The 20,835-nt window shown below is 49.5% G+C and overlaps 1 protein-coding gene across 3 annotated transcripts in view; it reads left to right on the forward strand.

The window, feature by feature from the left end:
• The window catches only part of TDRD9 (tudor domain containing 9), a 92,736-nt gene that overhangs the window by 65,737 nt on the left and 6,164 nt on the right, over window positions 1-20,835 (forward strand). For all 3 annotated transcript variants that reach the window (XM_074326815.2, XM_074326814.2, XM_088797558.1), the window contains exons 23-33: window positions 540-640; window positions 3,589-3,762; window positions 6,201-6,312; window positions 7,141-7,353; window positions 9,806-9,895; window positions 10,400-10,660; window positions 11,314-11,469; window positions 12,099-12,169; window positions 13,838-13,947; window positions 14,473-14,569; window positions 19,735-19,873. In XM_074326815.2, coding sequence (XP_074182916.2) covers window positions 540-640; window positions 3,589-3,762; window positions 6,201-6,312; window positions 7,141-7,353; window positions 9,806-9,895; window positions 10,400-10,660; window positions 11,314-11,469; window positions 12,099-12,169; window positions 13,838-13,947; window positions 14,473-14,569; window positions 19,735-19,873 — 1,524 coding nt within the window. The remainder of the gene's footprint in view (window positions 1-539; window positions 641-3,588; window positions 3,763-6,200; window positions 6,313-7,140; window positions 7,354-9,805; window positions 9,896-10,399; window positions 10,661-11,313; window positions 11,470-12,098; window positions 12,170-13,837; window positions 13,948-14,472; window positions 14,570-19,734; window positions 19,874-20,835) is intronic.

Consider the following 20,835-nt stretch of genomic DNA (forward strand, 5'->3'; position numbering starts at 1 on the left):
CGGACCCTCTGACTGGCCGAGTCCTCATCCTGCATCCTACGTTCCCGCGCTGTGGCTGTTGAGTCCCAGGGCGGCGCCATAACATGCCCCAGGAGGCTGCACCAGGCCTGAGTCCACAGCCTGGCCTTTTCACCCACCCAGCACCTCTGCGGAGCTGGAGTGGCCCTGAGATAGCGGGACCTGGTCACAGGCACAGCACCTGGTTTCCTGCCAGAGCCAGAGCTCGGCGCACCCTTTGCCCTGGCGGGTGGGGTGGGGGGCCACACTCAGGCTGCACATTCACATCTGGCTATGGTGACCAGGTCTTCATTTTTCTGTTAGACTTTTGGACTATTTTAATGGGAAGAATTAGCCTTATTTAGCATGTACTTATTATTAAAACTTAGTTACAGTTTAAAAGTCATTAGTTCTTAAATGCACCTACTTATAGAATCTGCACCTGTGGTTAGAGACAGTAAACTCATCGTGAGCTAAAAACCATGCTCGTGCGTGACAGCTGTCTCATTAGCTCTGATGCAAACTGTGCTGTATTTTTTCAGTTGAAGCACGTCCCTCCTTACGGCTTCCTCTACTATAAACAACTCCAGTCTCTCCTCAGGCAGTGCGGTCAAGTCAAGTCCATTGTATTTGATGGGACGAAGTAAGTCATGTGTTTTTGTACTTCAGCGTGGTTGTGGAAGAGCTGGGTCGTGTGCAGTGCTTACAGGAGCTGGCTCTCAGCACGAGAGTGGGGGCCGGCACTGTTCCACGCAGCTCTGCCCTCGTGCACTCGTGCCCTCGTCCGCAGCCACCGAGCTTCTCTTGCAGCCGGTGACCTAGAGGCCCTGAGTGTGTGTGTGTGGTCAGTGGTCTGCGGCCAGGACAGTCCTGGCACGTCATGTCCTCGGATTGTCCCTGGACTGATGCCCGTCACTGGCAACACGTCCCTTTGTAGGCCGTAAAGGTGCCCTGAAATGGAGTTTGTCCACTTGTATAAGTGACATAGCGCATGTGTTCTAAGTGTTTCTGGAAGACAAGTGCTGCAGAAACTCAGTCACACGTGCCCTTATTTTAATCACAGGAACAAACACATGTGTGGGAGCATCAGTCCCAGTTTTCATTTCCCAGAGGGAATGTTCATACACGGAAGAGACATCGCTTTAAGTTGGTGTTTAAAATTAGAAAGTTTTTCTAGTATTCTGTAAATTTAATTTACAAATTGTGTAAATCTAGTAAGGAAGGAACACTTTTTCTCTAAGGTCTAATAACTCAAGTTGAGCATGTTAAATCCGTTTTCAATTTGGATGGATTCCATCAGACGTCTCAAGCTCTGGTCTTACGGTTACTGTTGACTGTAAATGCCTCATTGCAAAATCTGCCTCAGTACTTTCACAGCTGTTCCAGGTTAACTACACTTACAGTGTTAGGTTTTCTTACGTTTCTGATACAAACTACACACGGTCAGATTCTTGGTCAGATGTAAACTCACTTATTTAGAACTGGAGTCACACGGCTGAAGTGTCGTTTCTGAGGGCTGCACGTCCACTTGCCTTGTTTGAGGGTCTGGGGACACTAGGGTGCGCTTGGGCTGAGGTGAGAGGTCAGCAGCCTGGCTCTCGTGTGTGGCAGCCACTTCTGTCACCAAGCTTGACGACCGGATTGGATTCTGGGTTAGTTTCTTGCTCCTGGTGTCTGGGACCTTTTCACAGCTGTTTTAGTTGCATCCTACACGATGCCTCCTATCTCTGTCTTTTTCGTCACAGTACCAATGTCATGCCAGACCCATGGGGAAGTCACAGTCCTGGTTCACCAGCAACACATTTTTTTTTAATGGAGGGTGCAGCTCACAGTGGCCCATGTGGGGATCGAACCGGCAACCTTGGTGTTATTAGCACCGCGTTCTAACCACCTGGGCTAACTGGCCGCCACCAGCAGCACTGCTTGTGCATCAGATATGTAAGGCAGAATGACATTAAATAGTATTTGAAAGCAAGAGGCCAGTAACCCTTTGGGCTCAAGCAGGGCCTGCTTTAGTGCAAAACCAGTGAGGTGCCAAGGGCATGTGAGCACAGGTGGCCCCCCGGAGCCTTCAGCTCAGCGGGAGGGATGGAGAGGAAAATGCACCTGTGGTCAGAGGAAGACACTGAGACTCAGAGCACGTCAGTGCCTGCCGCTCCCTTGGGGCTGCTCAGGTGTCTGAGGTGGGCCCTGGGGCGAGGAGGCCTGGGGCCCTTGGAGCAGGATGGGGTGGTGGCCAGGGCGCCCAGTGTGAGCCCACTGTGACTTTGGAGAAGGTAGGGAGGTTAGGTGCTATGTTTGTGGCTGATGGACGAGTGTGAACGTGAGCAGATGGTGTCTGGAGACGAGTGTTCTGATCTGAACTGTGTTTCATGGAACTTAATGAGTGAATGATGGAGCGGAAAGCATGGGTGTTTGCAGACCAAACCAAGGGCCAAGGAGACGCAAACCGGCGGGCTGATGTTTGAGGTGCAGAGGAGATGGAGGGCTGCGGGAAGACCCTGGGGTCTGGCTGGTGCTTGCTTGTGTGTGTGGGGGTCTTCCCACTGGGGTACAGATGGGGCGGCCAGGAGCAGAGGCCAGGCAGGAAGGGAGTGGGCAGGCAATGTCACAGATGTAGACACTCTGGGAGTGTAGGAGCTTGGAAATGTGCTCTAAAGTTTGAAAGGAATTGTTTCTAAAGACAGACTTAGGAGCCCTGTAGGGAAAGATGACAGATGGGGTGAGTGAGTCGGCCTAGGAAAGTGCGCAGGCTCAGTCACTGGTGCCTGTTTGCCAGGCGTCACTTAAGGGGGGTTAAGGGGCCCCGGGCAGGCAGTAGGGGAGGACAGAGCAGCTGGGAAGCGGGGAGAGGGGTGCGGGTACATGGCTGAACGGGCGCTCACTCTGAGTTGGGGGGGTGCTAATTCCGTACCACCCTGACCTCCCGTGGGCTCAGGATCCTCCCAGGGCACTCAGATTCGCACATTTCCGGCAGTGGTTGTGGCCTGTAATGTTGTGGCCCTGGGGCATTTTGACATTGAGATACAAACAAATGTAAACTTGAAGTTGCTGTCTGTCTAGCACCCTTACTGCAGCTGGATCCCCCCAGCTCCCCCCGGGAAAGGGGTAGGAGAGGTGCGGTGAGGTGGGGCCTCATCAGCATCCTGGTAATGAAGGAACTGGGTATTTCTGGAGCGGGAGCACCAAGTCACTGAGCTACTGTGTGTGGTTTTCTCTTATCTGTACTTCATTTCACATAAAATAGAAAAAACCCCAAACCTGTCATTCTGTTCTAATTGCAAGAATTAAAATTTCTTAACTGAAAATTCCATTTGAACTCATAATATATATTCTGCATAATACATAGGATGACACTTGGTTTTAGTTTAATGATATGTCATTATAATTTTTATTTCTCATAAGTGAGAAATTTTTCCTTTTATAAATACTTCTCAACTAATTATGGAATGAAGAGCTACTGACTGGTATTTTGAGGAGAGGTGTAAATGAATATTCCTGTCTAATCTTGCAAGAAATTAATGTGCACTTAGTTCTTTTTTTTTCAGATGCTTGAAAAATTTGTTGTTTTTATTTACATTTGCGGAGCAGAGCCTTTGTGGAGTTTTCACGTAATCCAACAGAGAGATTTAAAACGCTTCCTGCCGTGTACATGGCTATTAAGATGTCTCAGCTCAAAGTTTCCCTTGAACTCAACGTTCATTCTGCAGAGGAGATAGAAGGGAAGGTGCAGGGAACAGCTGTTTCAAAGCTCAGGAATACCAGGTACTTGCAGAGGGAGGCGGGCAAGACTGCCCACCTGCTTTCACATGTTCTTACACGGTCAAACCGCCGGTTAACCGCTGAAGCTCACAGGAAAGCATGCTGTGTGCCCAAGGAGTGCTGCCTTCGGATCCTGGTTTCCGCATCCCTGGTTATGTGTCCTTGGGCATGTGACTTGACCTCTCTGAACCCTAGTGCTTTTCATTTTCACCTGTCCCTCCCCTACTCCCCCCCCCACCCCCACCCCCGCCTCCCGCCTGCAGTTTCACTGAAAATACATCACTATATAAGTATGGCACATAGAGTGAAGGTTTGACTTACAGGTGTTGTGAGGTGATTGCCACAGTAGGTTCAGTTAACATCCATCTTCTCAAATAGATACAATAAAAAGAAAAGGAAGACATTTTTTCTTTGTGATAAAAACTCCTGGGGTTACTCTCTTAACAGCTTTCTGTGCACCGGACAGCAGTGAGCTGTGGTCAGTGTACTGTGCATTTAAATGACATCCCCAGGACTTAACATATCTCGTAACTGGACATTTGTATCTTTCAACCAAACTTCCTCCATTTTCCCTTCCCCCACCCTCCGCCACTGGTAACCACAAGTCTGATCTCTTTTTCTGTGAGTTTGGTTTTGTTTTCAATTTCACACATAATTGAGATCATATGGCATTTGTCTTTGTCTCTCTGACTTACTTCACTCAGCATAATGTCCTCAAGATCCATCCACATTGTTGCAAATGCTAGGATTTCCTTATTTCTCATTCCACTGTAGAAACGTACCACAGTTTCCTTATCCATTCTTCCATCGATGGACACTCAGAGCTTAGGTTGTTCCCAGACCTTGACTGTTGTAAATAGGCTGTTGTGAACATGGGGATGGCAGGTACTGTTTCAAGTTAGTGCTTTCATTTCCTTTGGGTAAGTACCCAGAAATGGGATCGCTGGGTCCTGAGGTAGCTCTAGTTCTATTTTTTTGGATCCTGCATACCATTTCCCATAGTGGCTGCACCAGTTTACATCCCCACATCTTGTCGATGGCAGCCATTCTGACGGGTGTAGGGCGACATCTCACTGTGGGTCGGACTTGCATTTCCCTGATGACTAGTGACGTTGAGCATCTTTTCATAGGTCTGTGTGTCCTCTCTGGAGAGATGTTACCCAGGTGCTCTGCTCATTTTTTGATTGGGTTTTTGCTTTCATTGCTGTCAAGTTGCATCTGTGTGTGCCTGTCCTGCGAGGCTGTTCAGAGGGTTGTGTGGACTCAGTTTCAATGATAGGGATTGGACCTCATGTTGGCTTCCTTTTGTCCTTCTCGGGGAAAGTTGTTTATTTTCGCTTTTGAAGCAAAGTGAGACGTTCTCTTCTCAGGAGAGCAGACAGTGGGAGAAAATGGAGACGCTGAGAGTGCCCAGTTGCTGCCAGCACAAGCCCCCCCTTCCCTGTTGAGCGGGGCCTTGTCTGGCGCCCTGTTTGCTGGAGGAGGGTTGGGCTGCGTGGGGCTGGTCGGCCCTGAGTCCTGGCCCTCGCCACCTGGCAGCTACCATGGAACTCATGGATTGTCTTCTCTTGGCCCTGGTTAAATCCCCTTCAGCATTTGTATCAGATTACTCTGCCTTTGGTCGTATTCTCAGAGCACCGCATGGAGGAATTCCCCTTTGTCATTCTTATTTGTCATTGTTTTAATTCCCTGAGGAGCTTGACAGGAATTTGAGGAAATGGTGAGGGCAGTGAAGTTCTCCCAGCGTGGGCTGTTTGATTCTGAGAGTTGGGGAGCATGGTGGGTTCAGTGCTGACACAGACAAGACCCGTCCTGCAGGGCGGCTTCGCTGGGTCACTCTTACTAAGTAAATGGGTCTGAAAATTGGGAAGAGAGTTGGTTGGACCAGGATCTCTCCTATAATTCTTCCTCTTCATTTAGAATAAAAGGATTAGGAAGGGAAAATTTTGTTTATATCAAATTTGTAGTTTATATCCTCGAACTTTAGCACTTACTGGCTCATTGCTTTAAAGGATGAATGTTCTTTCTTGGGTTTATTAGAAAGCATGTATGTGTTTTCTGACAACATGGAACCAGGCATGGATTTTTGTCACAGGCACTCACCTCTGAAACCACAAGTTAGAGAACATTGACGTCCTAGATTTAGCATTTATACCGTTGAAAGTAGAGGTTCTGTAAGAGTCTTGACCTTTTGAATATATTCTTGGAGGGTCGTGTGTATGTTGGGGTACGCACCCCTCCAGGGCAGCTCAGAGAGCCATCAGAAACTCAAGTTAGAGCTGAGATCAAATTGTCATCTCTGGCCTAGTCAGGTGCTTTATTATAAAATGTTCTTTTCTTGGGAAGGCAGTGGCCTAGTTCAGGCAGTAACTTCACATATGCAGACGTGTTTTCTTTGTAACACTTGACTTTTGTTGTCTTTTTAAAATCATGTAAAACAGGGTGAATGTGGACTTCCAGAAGCAGACAGTGGACCCCGTGGGGGTGTCGTTTAACACGTTCCACAGCACCCAGGTGGTTTCGGAGCTCCTCCTAACGATCGATGTTACAGAGGTGAGGATCATTGGGGTGCTTCCTCTCCCCAATCTCGCGTTGTCACAGGGTGTACATGGCCCAATGCACGAGAACTCACAGCTGTGCGCCTTAGCCATCTAGTAAGAGCCAAAGGTACTGCCCTTGATAAAGTGAAGTGTGGCTGGAGCACAGACGGAAACAAATAGTCATTCTAGAGTCAGTTTCATTTTAAAATGTTAGGTGTGTTTACGATGCTGGAAATCAGTTTGGCCACAAAATACATGTAAAAGTGGTAATTGGCATAAGGATACACGCCTGTGCGATTCAGTTTACATCCCCAAACCTAGCTTCAGCCCAGCATTCTCTCGGGTGTAAACAATAACATCTCAGTTGAAATCCACTCATGCTTCCTGGTAAACCTAGACCTCCTGGGTGACGTCCCGTGGGATCCTGGACATGGGTCCTTGGGTCTGATGGCTGCTGTGTGTGGGGCTGCTCGGCGGGGCCCTCTTAGATGGCACACCCACCCTCCCGTTCCCGCACTTGGCTCTGTAGGGGGGCTGGGGGGAAGGGCGGCTCGTCGCCACGTGATGGGAGTTGAAGCAGCCCTGGCCTCACAGGCCCTCAGAGCGCCCGTGCTGCATGTGGTGTGCCAGTGAGTCCCACACTGCCCACAGGGGCGTGGCACACACCTGGCCTCACCTTATCTCCTAAGCTCCTGTGGAAAGCCTGTATAGTACATGGTACCAAGGAGTCCGTTGGTGACACGTGGCAGGTGCGGTATGGGGGCCCTGTGGTCTGAGTCCCGTTTTTCTTTGCCGAACCCCTTCCCAGACCGCATCTCTGCTCTTCTTCCTCCTGCCTTAGGTGGTTGAAGTGGGGCACTTCTGGGGCTACAGGATTGACGGAAGGAACTCCGAGGTCCTGAAGAAGCTCACGGCCGAGATAAGCCGCCTGCAGCTGGTGCCCTTGTCCGCTCACCCACACCCAGACTTGGTCTGCCTGGCTCCTTTCGCTGCTTTTGGTCAACATAGCTACTTTAGAGCTCAAATCCTTTACGTTTCTGGGAATTCTGCTGAGGTACGTTTTTCTGTAACATCACTCAGGGAAATGAGACAAACTTATAACAGTTTATAGGCAATCTTCTCTCATTTTAAGTGGAAATTAAATATAAAATAACCACAGTTAGAAAAGTAGTCTGGTCAAAAAGTTCTTCCCATACCTATATGGTCATTTAATCTATGACAAAGGAGCCAAGAACATACAGTCTCTTCAATAAATGATGCTGGGAAAACTGGACAGATACGTGCAAAACAGGACCACTTTCTTACATCATATACAAGAATAAACTCAAAATGGATTAAAGACTTAAATGTAAGACCCGAAACCATAAAACTCCTAGAAGAAAACATAGGCAGTAAATTCTGATATTGCTCTTAGGAATATTTTGTCTGATTTAGCTCCTCAGGCAAGGGAAACAAAAGAAAAAATAAATGGGACTGCATTACTGCATTAAAGTAAAAAGTTTTTTTTTTTTTAAAGATTTTATTGGGGAAAGGGAACAGGACTTTATTGGGGAACAGTGTGTACTTCCAGGCCTTTTTTCCAAGTCAAGTTGTTGTCCTTTCAATCAATTGTGGAGGGTGCCGTTCAGCTTCAAGTTGTTGTCCTTTCAGTCTTAGTTGTGGAGGGCGCAGCTCAGCTCCAGGTCCCATTGCCGTTGCTAGTTGCAGGGGGCACAGCCCTCCATCCCTTGCAGGAGTCAAACCGGCAACCTTGTGGTTGAGAGGACGCGCTCCAACCAACTGAGCCATCCGGGAGCTCAGCGGCAGCTCAGCTCAAGGTGCCGTGTTCAATTTTAGTTGCAGGGGGCGGAGCCCACCATCCCTTGTGGGACTCGAGGAGTTGAACTGGCAACCTTGTGGTTGAGAGCCCACTGGCCCATGTGGGAATTGAACCGGCAGCCTTCGGAGTTAGGAGCACGGAGCTCTAACCGCCTGAGCCACCGGGCCGGCCCAAATTAAAAAGTTTTTGAGAGGCAAAGGAAACCATTACAAAATGAAAAGACAGCCTGCTGAATGGGAGAAGATATTCACCAATGATACATGTGATAAGGGGTTAATATCCAAAATCTATAAAAAACTCATACAACTCAACACCAAAAAAACTAACAATCCAATTAAAAACTGGGCAGAGGATCTGAATAGGTATTTCTCCAAAGAGGACACAGATGGCCAACAGACATATGAAAAGATGCTCAACGTCACTAATCATCAGAGAAATGCAAATTAAAACCACAATGACGTATCACCTCACTCCTGTCAGAATAACTATCATCAATAAATCAACCAATAACAAGTTCTGGCGAGGAGGTGGAGAAAAGGGACCCCTCGTGTACTGTTCGTGGGATTGCAAATTGGTGCAGCCACTATGGAAAACAGTATGGAGGTTCCTCAAAAAATTAAAAACAGAATTACCTTATGACCCAGTGATTCCACTTCTGGGTATTTATCTGAAGAAATCCAAAACACTAATTCAAAAAGATATGTGCAACCCCATGTTCATGGCAGCATTGTTTACAGTGGCCCAGATGTGGAGGCAGCCTAAGTGCCCATCAATAGATGATGGATAAAGAAGAGTGTACATATGTACAATGGAATATTACTCAGCCATAAAAAAGAGTGTAATCTTACCATGTGTGACAACATGGATGGATCTGGAGGGTATTATGCTGAGTGAAGTAGGTCAGACAGAGAAAAACAAATACCATATGATCTTCCTTATATGTGGAATCTAAAGAACAGAATAAACGAGCAAACAAAATGGAAACAAAGTCGTAGATACAGAGAACAAACTGATGGTTGCCAGATGGGAGGGGAGTTGGGGGGCAGGGTGAAAAAGGTGAAGAGATTAAGAAGCACAAATTGCTAGTTACGTAATAGTCATGGGACGTAAAGTACCGCATAGGGAATATAGTCAGTAATATGGTGATAATTATGCGTGGTGCCAGGTGGGTACTAGACTAGTCAGGGGGATCACTGCATAAATTATATAAATGTCTAACCACGGTGCTGCACACCTGAAATTAACATAAAATATTGAATGTGAACTATAAGTGGTAAATTTAAAAGGGGGAAGGTGAAAGGTAAGAAGAGGTTTAAATTTTCAGTTATACAATAAAACAAGTCATGGGGATGTAGACTACAGCACGGGTAATAGCGTCAATAATACTGTGACAGCTGGGACGGTGTCAGATGGCTGCTGGACTTACCACGGTGATCACTTCTTTAGGTGTATAAATGTTGAATAACTATGGTGTTCCCCTGAAACTAATATAATATTGTATGTTAGCTGTATTTCACTTATAATGTTTTTAAAGGAAAAAGAGTTCTTTCACTCGGTGACATGTGGAGTGAAGCTCAGGACTCGGAGTGCTGCGATTATGGGGCCCGAGGAAGGGATAGCGCTGCGTGTCGGGCAGCACGCGCTGGGCGCCGTGCCCACTGGTGACGTGCCCTTTCTTTGTCTCTAGGTGTTTTTTGTAGACTATGGTAACAGATGTCACGTAGATCTGGGTCTTCTAATGGAGATTCCCTGTCAGTTTCTCGAACTTCCATTTCAGGTACAGTAGACGGTCCTGCAGGGTGACTGCTGAGAGCTAGAAGGGTTCTGGAGGCCAGCTGGGCGTCCAGACCCAGAGCGGGAAGGGACATCACACTAGCCGACTTTGGTTTCTGCTGTTTTCCAAATCTATATTGCCATAGATCGTTTTGCCAACATTGTTTTTGGAGTGAGCTGAAATATATTGAGGGTTTCACACTTAGCCAAAAAGTAGTTTTAATTTAGTAGTATTTTCTAAGGTTTCTGGTTATGCGAAAGCGACAGAATAGGTGTCTGGAGACATACTCCCTGTTCTCTTCCGTCCACACGGAGACAGTTACTCTAAACTTGCTGTTGAAAAGCAGAAGCCAGTGTCCATGCCTGTGAAACCCTCACTCGGCCCACAATCATTTTCGGTGGGGTCATGAGAACACAGGTGGGCACAGGGACAGGACCCTGCTCGGCGGGATTGGGGGTGAGCACTTCACTCATTGTGAGCTGGCTCACCTTGCACTTCTGTCCACAGGCGCTGGAATTCAAGATTTGCAGAATGCGCCCGTCCGCCCGGTCCCTGGTGTGTGGCGAGCGCTGGAGTGGCGGGGCCAGTCGGCGGTTTGCCGGCCTGCTGCGTGGCTGCGCGCTGCTCGTGAAGGTCTTCTCCGTCGTGCACAGCGTCCTGCATGTGGACGTGTACCGGTACGCCGGCCTCCAGGGCCTTGTCCACGTCAGGGACGTCCTCATCCACGAGGGCTACGCCGAGCTCGCCGATGAGTGCTACGAGTCCAAGGTGCGTATGTCCTTGTGGGGAGCCATGTGGCCCTGCGCCCGTGTGCACCAGGGGGGGATCGAGGCTGAACAGCTGGAGAGATCGGTGCCCACATATTGAGATCGGTGGGGCCGTTGTCAGTGTCTTCTAAATTTCTTTGAGACTAAAATATGGCAGCTGGTTTCCTGTCATGAAGCTGTTTTTGTTTCCTTCTTGGAATGGCAAGTCGATGTGAAAAATATTCTCTATGTTGGGAGTTTTTAAAAATGGATTACAAGATTTATCTCCCAAATGAAAGTAATTAATAAATATTTGTTTCAAGTATTTCAAACATTTCCAAACGTCTTTGAACTGTTACTTTCAAACTTGGTTCTGAAGCTATTTTTCTTGGTCCGAACGTTTCAGAGATGCCACTTTTGAGGCTACTGTTGAAGGCCATTGATTTTCCTCCTGTAATTTCTGCAGTGGAGGCTAATGAATTGAGCCATTAATGAGTCCTGTCTTGTGTCGTTTGAATTTAAAATGTCCTTGATAACATTGTCTGCCGACACGCAGTGGCCTAGAGATCAGCTAAGACTAAAGGTCATGCCTATGAACCACTTGGATTAGTTGGGAATGAAGGGCCTTTTGTGCCATTTTCTTTCAACAAAACAAACTTTTCTTATTTTGTTCAGCAAAGCCATGAAGTTCTCAAGGGTCTCTTTTCCAAATCAGTAGAAAACATGACAGACGTGTCTGTGTTGTCCCCCGGGAAGGATGATGAGAAGCACCTGACCCAAGTTTTGTTGGACAGCTTCTCTTCCAAGAAACTTGGGGCCCCAAATTGCAAGGTAATCAAACCCAGCAGCCGCTCCGCCCACACCGCATGCGGAGGGCCGCTGGCTCAGCTGGCTCATCTTTCCTGGTTTTTAGTGTTACGACTTTTCTCACCATGGAGCTTAGATTAAGAAGAGAATAACCTGGGGTTTGGTGGAGAGAAATACTCGGACTAGTCCTTGTTTTCTAAACCAGCCTTTGCAAAGGTGACCTGTGCTTGTTTCTCAGAGGGGAGGAAGGTGTGGCTTCCTCCTGCTGGGGGAGGGCAGCTCTAGGGTGCCCCTCCCTGCCCGGGATGGTGCTGTTCCCACGCAGCAGCTGTGTGGCCTGGCGCCAGCCCGTCCCGCAGCTGCTCTGCTGCCGTGGAAAGAGGAACACTGACTAAAGTGGCTGCAATGCGTCCTGTTTGTCCAAGGCTTTGTTAAGTGTATGGTGAGGGATGTTAGTGAGACCAGTGGAGGAATCGGCTGCATCCCAGGAAAACACCTTCTTTACGGCACTTTCCCCCCCACTGAATCTTGAAGACGTTACAACTAAAAAGTAGCAGTTTTCTTTTTCAAAATAGGAGCTTTTGGATTTTTAAAATGTATGTAAACTGATAGTTTGCTTCTTGGTAACGTTTTTGTGTATTTTGTATGTGTAGGCCGTTCTGCATGGGCCTTTCAACCCTTATGAACTGAAGTGTCACAGTCTGACCAGAGTATCCAAGTTCAGGTAAGATTCACTCAAACTTCCCAGGAAGTTCTTCTCTTTGCTCCTGTGTTTCCAGACTCGTCAGAAACGAATCTTTGTATCTAAGCTGTGGGAATGCATGACCTTCTCTTACCCCTTCTAACTGCTCTCTTTCCCTGTTTCCCCGAAAATAAGACCTAGCCGGACAATCAGCTCTAATGCGTCTTCTGGAGCAAACATTAATGTAAGACTGGGTCTTAGGTTATATAAGACCTGGTCTTAAATAAGACCGGGTCTTTCCGTTAATGTTTGCTCCAAAAGACGCATTACTGCTGATTGTCCGGCTAGGTCTTATTTTTGGGGAAACATGGTAGCTCCAAATCTGAGGTGCTAAGCTCTGTCATATGAAAGCCATTCTGTGTAAGACGTTTTTGAGTGTCTTGCATCAAAGACTTCGGTTTTTTTTTTCTGTTCTTATTACAATTGTTATTCATTCAGCAATTCTGCTGTGTTCTGGGAGCTGTGTACAGTTTTGGGGGGGATCAACAGTGAACAAAATAACAGTCAGTGTCCTCCCAAAAATTATGGGTCCAGTGGGGGGGGTATGTAAGAAAAAAGTGGTAATTACAGGGTAGGTTGACGAGGGTCTGGATGGGGCCACAGAGCATTATGAAAGCATCTTGGACGGCCCATGACCACTTCTGGAGATTTTCCAGGGGCATCCAAAGCATGAAGGGCGCAGATCACTTGCCGCGGTGTGTGCGTGTGTGTGTCTGTGTGTGTGTGTGTGTGTGTGTGTGTTGGGGGGTGCAGGCAGGCGGGACGAGACTTTCATGGAGAGTCTGTACTTCTGAGTAAGTGGCGTGGGACTAGAGAATCGGGTGGGTGCAGGGGGGCCGGCAGGGCCCGTGGCAGTGGGGGTGGCAGTGGGGAGGCCTTATTGGGTACGTTTTGCAATGATGGCGGGGCTGCGAGGTGGCCCCTGGCTCTCGGTGTGGTTCTGGACTGGCAGCATGGGCGTCCCTGGGAGCTTGTTAGACATGCAGAGCCCGCAGCTCCCTGCCTTTTCACAAGGTCTCCAGGCGCTCTGCGGGCCCCAGCGTGACGAATGCATTGCATTTGCAGTGCAAGGGCCTAAGGAAGGCGCGCTGTGTAATCCAGGGCCCAGGGCAGAGGTGCCGAGACAGGAGACAGGACAGAGGACGGGCTGCCCAGACTTTGGGTGTGGGATCCGCAGGCGGGGCTTCATCAGCGTCAGAGGCTGGGAAGAGGAGGAGCAGAGGATGGCGCCTGGTGCCCTGTGGGGGCCGGGCTGTGGCTGGAGGGTGGACGCGCCACGCCGCGCACATAGGGTGTGAAGGACGGTGGGGGGGCCACGTGAGGGCCTCAGCGCGCTCTTTGGTAGCCTGTCTGGGATGGAGGCCACAGCCGCTACAGGTTGGGAGCACAGGACAGTCTGGGGTAGAGGCAGAGACTCGGGCGTAGTCAGCGTGTGGACCACGGAGTGGTCGGGCCACGTGGGAGAGGCGGGGTGACCAGCGTGAAGTGGCAGCGGTCCAGGAGGAAAGGAGGCGCAGAGGACGTTGGACGTTCACTGTCCCCCTCGGTTACTGTGTCGTGTGTGTGACCGTGCTGTGAAACGTATCAGTCACGGGTGGGCACCGTGCATGGCTGGGCAGTGGGTCAGCAGCCTCTTGGACTCCCTTTCAGAAGTGTCTGGATCGAGAAGGAGAGCATCAACTCTGTCATTGTCAGTGACAGCCCCGAGGACCTCCATCAGAGGATGCTGGTGGCAGCCGCCCTGTCCGTCAACGCCACTGGTGAGTGCGGGACTCTGCGTTCGTCCGTCCTTCGCTCTTCTCTCCTTTCCCTGACTTTGGCAGCAGGGGACGTTTGTCCTCTCACTAGTGAACACATTTATGCATTGGAGCTGTCGCTTTCAGCTATTTTCTACATGGTTGGCTGATGCGAGTTTAAGGAGGGGAGCGTGATCTCCTTTCCCTTTATACAAGGAGGCGGAAATTGAGTCCTTGATCATCAGTCAGTCCACGCTGCTTGGCCACAAAGGAGAGCAAATCCGGGCTCATGGCCCTGGGCAAACCCGATGCTCTGATAAGGAGACGAGGAGGGAAGGAGGCCAAGCCCAAGGGTCGCAAGACGGGATGAGGTTTAAGTGCCTGATGAGGTCTGAGTGGGGACGGACACCATCACTGCGGGGTGTCTGTGGGGGCAGACTGCAGGAAAGGGGCTGCCTGAGGGCGAGGAGGAGTTTGCCTGAAGCAGTGACGTCCTGCGCGGTGTGACTTACACGGCTGACCGTGCCTCTCGTCTCGCGTGTCTGGCAGGGTCTACGATGTTGCTGAGAGAGACCACGCTGATGCCGCATGTCCCCGGCCTCCCGGCCCTCCTGAGCATGCTGTTTGCCCCGGTGATGGAGTTGAGGTACGTGAGGCCTAAGGCCCGCCAGCAGGCTGCTGTCAGATGAGACCCGGGTGGGGAAGCGGCCCCGCCCCGCCCCCCGGGGCCATCACCCACTGGCTGCTTGCTGACCCCCCAGTGCTTCGGTGATTCGGGAGGTCTTGGTGACCATGAGGCCTCCACACACGGGTGCATTTTAGAAAGAAGCTCCTGGAGCTCGCACTAGTGTCCCTGGGTGCTTGAGTCACACGGGGCCGGAGACGTGAAGAGTGGCCCTGGGAATGAGGCTCAGATACGGTGATGGACATCCTGTTGTCAGTGGGCGGTGACGGTGCGTCCAAGTTTCCTAGCAACCAGCTGTCAGCAGGAAACCTTGTGAGCTGCACGTAGGATGGTAACCATGAGTAAGAGGACGGAGCGCCCAGCCTTGTCGCACTCTCGGTGCCAAGCTGTGCCAGCACTTCTCCTGGACACTGGGCTGGGGAGCAGCTGCTTCGCACAGTAGGACCATGGGGCACTGACTGTGTGCAGGTGAAGCACCAGTGGGCTTTGGTGGGGGCGGGGGGGCTAGCAACAAAGTCAGCTTTGGTTCCGAGGAGCCTCCATTTTCGTCAGCAAGATGGAAATGGCTGTGACAGACACTGAGGGGGGGTCCCCTGCACTTGAATCGTGGGGCAGAGAATCACCTTTTTCTTTTGACCCTCTTTTCTCATGGATGGGCGGGGACCAGGGTGTCTGTTAGGCCTACTGGGCACTTTGGTTAAGCTAGCGGGAAGGACCCTGTGTGTCCCCAATCCTTCCTCATTAAGCCTGTTCAGACTCTGCTGTGCAATCTCAAATACGGAGTACTTTTTTGTTTTGTTTTGTTTTGTTTTGTTTTCAAAATAATTGTGTATTTTTTCACTAAAAGTATGCTACTTAGAAAAATCTGAATGGGTAAAAGTTAACATCATTTTTAAACATTCAGTGTATTTATTTTCAGTGTTCTTATATGTATGTTTTGTTTGTAGATTTTTGTCATACTAAATCCTTTCCCACAAGTTAAACATTTTCATAGTATTATGACATCTTTGTAAATGTCCATTTTAGTAATTGCATTGTGTACTGCTGAGCAGACATACAATGGCTTTTCTAAACTTCCCTATTTTATTCACATATGCATTTGTTTCTGGCCTGCTCGTGTCCCAAAAGGATTTAATATGCCTTTAAATGTCGGAATTTGGCTTTGCTCTAATTTTGCAATAATGATGTGATAAATATTTCCATGAGTAAATGTATCTTCTGGGTCCTCACAGGGGAGACACACGTGTGGAAACAATACTCTACCCATGGTTATCTGACGAGAAAGGATCGTACCGAGCTGAAGCGGGGATCTGACTTGGTGAATCACACACTCACGTGCACACACACACACACACACACACACACACACATAGACACAGGCCGTGCACATGCCAGCTCACACATGTACACAGACATGCGTGCTCTCTGCATGCGAACAGCACAGACAAGGGCACACACACACATAAATTCCTCTCTAATTGCTTTTCACACTCTTCTTGCCTCTAGACCAAGCTTCTGTCTTTTAAGTATAAGCTTTTTGAGGATACAAGTAATACAGTGTATTTTTAAATCTCCAAAATGCAAGTGGTTATGTTGTGGACACTCAAGAAATACTGAAATAATTGGTACTTAAAACACCATCTTTCTAGAAAAAAACTAAGGTTAATAGGAAGAGGTTCCACGTGAACAGGACCTGGTGCTTTGTTAAGCTGGCACCTAACGTTCCCTTTGGTGAGATGAGCCCGAATGGGGCAATCTGACCACAGCGGTGAGATGAGCTGTTTGAATCCTTAGGCTCAGCTCGGTGATCCCCAGGAAGGGGACCGGCGCCTGGTGGCTCTTCATCAGAAGTCTGCTCTGGTCGTGGTGTGAGGTGGTTCTTAATTCATTGAGTCAGTAGCAACCATTTCTGAGAAACTTTGGAAGATGAAAGAGGTGTTTGATCTGGGCGAGCACCTTTCTTTCACCCCAGACGCTCAGTGTCCTGGGGCCTGCCGCTGGCTTGGCTGTGCTCCCGGGGAGGGGTCGTCCCCGTGGCGTGTCCCAAACAGTGGAGCAGTCAGGGCATGAGCAGGTGGGACCTACTGGGGCTTCTCCCCTGGATGGGTGAGGGGCTCAGAGCCGCGGAGCCTGGCACCCCAGGAGAATCGGAGAGAATCTGAGAACGGGGTGTTGGGCGTGGGGCTGTGATGCTGCCCTTCCCTCCGCTCCGTGGTTCTGGAGCTGGGAGATGCCCGTGGCTCGGGGCGGGGAGGTAAGCCACGTCACAGCAGTACTGCTAGCAGCACACGCAAGGGGGTGGATCTCAGCCGCAAAAAGGCCGACCAGGTAAAGTGTCCACAATTAAGTGAGAGTGGATTGGCCGGGGACGTCCACTTCTACTGTTTGTTTCTGTTGCTATGGCTGCATAACACTTACCCACAGACAGCCCGTTTTTATTCTGTGGGTGACGATTCAGACCGGTCCATGAGGGACAGCTTGTCTCTGCCCCGTGGCATCTGGGTCTTCGTGTGGAAGACTTGAAGGCTGAAGGCTGATCTGGCTGGAGGCTGGGTCCTGGGGCGGGGTGCCCAGGGGGGCAGTGTCCTGCGAGAACCCCCTGGAATGTGCGTCACCTTTTATAACCAGTCTCACTAGTCGTGCATCGTGAGGCCTGCCATGCTCACAGTCCCTGCTGGACTCGAGGTGCAGGATCATAGACCCCAGTTCTCACTGGCAGGTGGCAGCCTCCTGCTGTCAGAAGAGCGTGTTGGGTGGGAGCTACTGCTGCTGCCACCTTTGGAGGCTGCGACCTGCCCGCTCTGTGTGCTAAGACACTGTTTGAATCGTTTGCAGTGTATTCATGGACTGGTTTTGCAATTTAGAAAAGTCTTCATCTGTACCCCGTATTTTTTAAAAGCCTTAGAAAATAGGGGAATAAAACAAAGGTGCCTTTTAAGTGTGGGAAGTGTGAGGTGACGAGAGTGTTAAGAAAGGGACTCGTCTAGCGGGAAGGCAGACTGTGGTGGCGCTCGGGCCGTGCCATGTGCTCCTGGCCTTGGGCAGGATCTCCAGCTGCTGAGGTCCCATCTGTGCAGAAGGGCCGTGGTCATCACATGGGATGTGGAGGTATCCGTGAGGGCTACGCTCCGTGTGCGTGAAGCGGGGTCCCTGGCAGAGGTTCCCTGCTCTAAGGGGTGAGGCCTGTACCAGCACTCTGGCTGCACAGCCAGCGGGGTGGAGAGTCAGCTGCTCACAGAGGATGGGAAGTAGAATAACAGACTCTGACAGTGGCTGCTGCTCAGTGCTGCTCAGGTGAGGGCACTGCTCCCGATAGAGCAATTAACAGCCTCCTTCTGGAAGCTCCGGGTCAACATCTAACTTTTGAGGAAATGGATTTCCTTAACGTGGCTCCTACAGGGAGTTCTCACCTGTTAGCCGGGAATAGTTGGTCCTCGCCTGCTAGCCCTTCCAAACCCAGCATAGTCAGCTCATGCCAGCATCAGCTCCTGAGTAAGTTGTTTCAGGTGAACTTTGCCCACAGCGTGCCCTTGCGGGGCTCTGTGGCATGTGCTTCCTATTGTCCCTGTCATAATTTCCGCAGTTTTCAACTGGGGGGTGAAATAAACATTACAGAGGAAGTAAGGATATTCCTGTGGTCTTAGTCAGCACTTAGGACCCCTGGAAAAGAACTGAACCCCATGCTTCAGTCTCCTCTGTCGAGTTAAGGTTTAGAGCAGGTGGGCAAAGGCTCGGTGCCTGAGCCCAGGCAGCTCCAGACTGGTTTTTTAGGATGGTGCCTGTGGGCAAGCCAGTGCTATCCCACGTGGGCAGTAGGTTACGTCTCCTAGCAACTGTAGTGGGTGGAGGTCATGTGATGTGTCAGTGATGTTGGTGACGTTATCAGAGGTAACTCGGTGATCCCTGGTTATCACTGCTGTTTTTGGAAAGGTTTTATATAACATGAAATAATCATATTCTATTAAAATAATGTAGGGGAGTGTACTATTTGAAGAAACATTTTGGTGACTGTTTTGTAAAGGAAATACTCAGAATTTATAAGTCTGAATTCTGGGTGTCTCTGTTTTGAGTTTACGTGAAGTGGGATTCTTTTTCATTTTCATTAAAGTGAAAAAGAATGTGTATTTCTGTGTGTTAAGTGTATCTTCAGGACTAAGAATAGAACTGCTTTTGCCTAGATTATTTCATCAAAACTTTATTGATCTAGATGATGGGAAACTGTCTGAGTTGATTAAGAGTCAAAGAAAATTGGAATATTTTCAAATGTATTCAAACTAATGTGTTACTATAATATTTTATAACTGTGAGCTGTGGCACTGGCATTTAAGTTCATTCCTGAACACAAGAAGGAGCCTGGCAGGCCAAAGGGCTCTGGGGGTGTGGCGGTCCCCGCTGGAGGGGTTCATAGGGAAGCCAGAGAAGCTGGAGCCTGGCGGGGGAGGGGAAATGACGTGCAGGAGCTCAGCAGAAACTGGACTGTACCATGGCTTGTAGGTCCTGGTGTTCAAAATACAAGAAGGAAGCCCCAGAGCAAGGAAGTGAGACGTCTGCTGGGTGGAAATGGATGGAAGAAGCAGGAGCAGATGTGGGGAGTTGGTCACAAAGTGATGGCACCAGTCTAGGTGTGAAGCAGCACTGGCCTGGACCACGCTGGTGGCAGTACACATGGAGAGGACAGCAGATTGAGAACTCTGGGATGTCACGCTTTGTTTAGAAGTGGGGACGGTTGGTTTAGGACGGGAAGGTGGACCAGACATCTTGTACTAAGTGCTAGACTTCTTTTCCAAGTTAGAAATATGCGTGTAACCTTTTCTCCAGAAATCTCACTAAGAATTAACCCATGGAATGATTCAAAAAGGGGACAAAACTGTATGTGATAGAAATATTCCTTATGTTGTCTTTTCTGTTGCAGTGAGAATTAGAACTCTAACTAATGGGTTAATTTAAAAGATTTAACTTACAACTATATATAGTTTATTCTTTCTGGTATAAAAACTGGCAGAGGAAATGCAGAAATGAAATTAGTTCCTTACTAGGTTGGCAGAACTTTTTCGGTCAGGTCCTTTAACACTAAAACCGTGGCTTGCCAATTTTGGAATACTAACTCTTCTCCAAACTTCTCATAGGGTTGATGGGGATGGAAAGTGCTACACTGGAGTCCTCTGTGGCCTGGGGTGCAGCCCAACCACGGGGGCCCCCATCCTGCCAGAGCATGACATCGAGCTAGCATTTGACGTCCAGTTCAGCGTGGAGGACATCGTAGAGGTAAGGCCGCCCGTTCGCCTGGTTTGCTAGCTCTGCTCGGTGCCCGTTTAACAGTGAGCATGGGGTCTGACACAGTGCGTGAAACACAGACATGCGCTCCGGCCTGGAGATGCTCCTGTCCCTCAGGTGCCCATTACTGCCCTCTTCCTGACCGAGATGGTGCTTTGGCTCGGGAGGCTTTTCTGGGCGATGGATCGAGCCCCAGGGCGGAAGGGCTGCTGTGAACCGCCCCCGCGCCACGCCTAGCTGACCAGCTGGCCTGATGTGGTGGGAAGTGAGGACAGCGAGGCTCGGCCCGCTGCATCCTCTCCTGGCACAGGTTGGCTCGCAGAGCTGACAGGTGTGCAGCCATGACCTCTGCACTGTCTGGGGGGTGACATGGATGTGAAGGTGAAGCACTCAGGTGGGTGGAGCACTTGACACAGCAATGCTCCAGCTTTGGAGTGTAATGTGAAATTTGGGCTTGTATTCTGTGTGCTTTTGTTTCCATGTCTCATTGTTCTAATAACTCCATTGAGTTGCATTTTACAAAGTGAGGGGAACGCTGGTCCTGAGCAGGTAGTCTGAGCACTCGGACTCCTTTCTGTCCCCGAGCCCCACGCTGCAGGTGAGGTGGGCAGAGCCGCAGAGAAGGCAGTGGGAGGAAGGCTGAGGTCCCGACTCCCAGAGCCCTGCTGGTGAGGTCCTCGGCATGGGTCTTTTCTCATCAAGGGACTTCTAGAATATTCCTTAGGTCACAGATCTAACTGGAAAATGTAGACGTAAATATAGGAGAAAATCTACACAACCTTGGATTTGGCAAGGAAGTTGTAGACGCAGCACCAAGAGCATGATCTGTGGGGAAATGGTGAGTTGGACTTTATCAGAATTAAAATCTTGCTCAGCAAAAGACCCTTCAAGAGGACGAGAAAGAAACCACACACCAGGAGACCACAATATATAAAGAACTTTTAAAACCAGTA

This window comes from Rhinolophus sinicus, chromosome 3 (assembly GCF_057876585.1).
Source record: "Rhinolophus sinicus isolate RSI-liver-muscle chromosome 3, RSI-T2T, whole genome shotgun sequence".
In the NCBI taxonomy this organism is placed as follows: Eukaryota; Metazoa; Chordata; class Mammalia; order Chiroptera; family Rhinolophidae; genus Rhinolophus; species Rhinolophus sinicus.